We start from the raw sequence: 755 nt of genomic DNA on the forward strand, positions 1-755 counted from the left end.
AAAAAGATTACTAGAAGGAGGAGGCCCAGCTCTTCTCCCAGCACCCAGAACACAACCAAGCCTGACCCCCCAAACTCCCCCAACACATTTGGGGCTCCCGTGCCCCACAGCGCCCACCCCACAGCGCCCCACATCGGCGCACCGTCGTTGGGCATGGTGAGGATGGGGATCTGTGTGATGGAGCCGCCGCGGCCCTCCACGCGCCCCGCGCGCTCGTAGATGGTGGCCAGGTCCGTGTACATGTACCCCGGGAAGCCACGGCGCCCAGGAACCTCCTCCCTGGCAGCCGACACCTGTGGGGCAGGGGACATGGGGACATGGGCATGGGGACACGGGGACACGGGGATATGGGGACACAGAGACACAAGGACATGAAGACATGGGGATGTAGGGACATGGGGACATGAAGACATAGGGATACGGGGATGTGGGGACATGGGGACACAAGGACATGAAGACATGGGGTCATGAAGACATGGTGGTATGGGGACATGAGGACATCGGGACATGGGGACATGGGGACACGGGGACATGGGGGCACGGGGACATGGGGACACAAGGACACAGGAACATGGGGTCATGAAGACATAATGGTATGGGGACATGAGGACATGGGGACACAGGGACATGGGGACACAGGGACACGGGGACATGGGGACACGGAGTCATGAAGACATAGTGGTATGGGGACATGAGGACATGAGGACAGAAGGACATGGGGACACGGGGACACGGGGACATGGGGACATGAAGAC

At 60.8% G+C, this 755-nt stretch overlaps 1 protein-coding gene across 1 annotated transcript in view; it reads right to left on the bottom strand.

Moving 5' to 3' along the window:
• The window catches only part of ATP6V1B1 (ATPase H+ transporting V1 subunit B1), a 15575-nt gene that overhangs the window by 1571 nt on the left and 13249 nt on the right, over nt 1-755 (bottom strand). The window contains exon 6 of the mRNA XM_021395523.1: nt 143-444. Coding sequence (XP_021251198.1) covers nt 143-444 — 302 coding nt within the window. The remainder of the gene's footprint in view (nt 1-142; nt 445-755) is intronic.

Source organism: Numida meleagris, chromosome 4 (assembly GCF_002078875.1).
Source record: "Numida meleagris isolate 19003 breed g44 Domestic line chromosome 4, NumMel1.0, whole genome shotgun sequence".
Classification (NCBI taxonomy): domain Eukaryota; kingdom Metazoa; phylum Chordata; class Aves; order Galliformes; family Numididae; genus Numida; species Numida meleagris.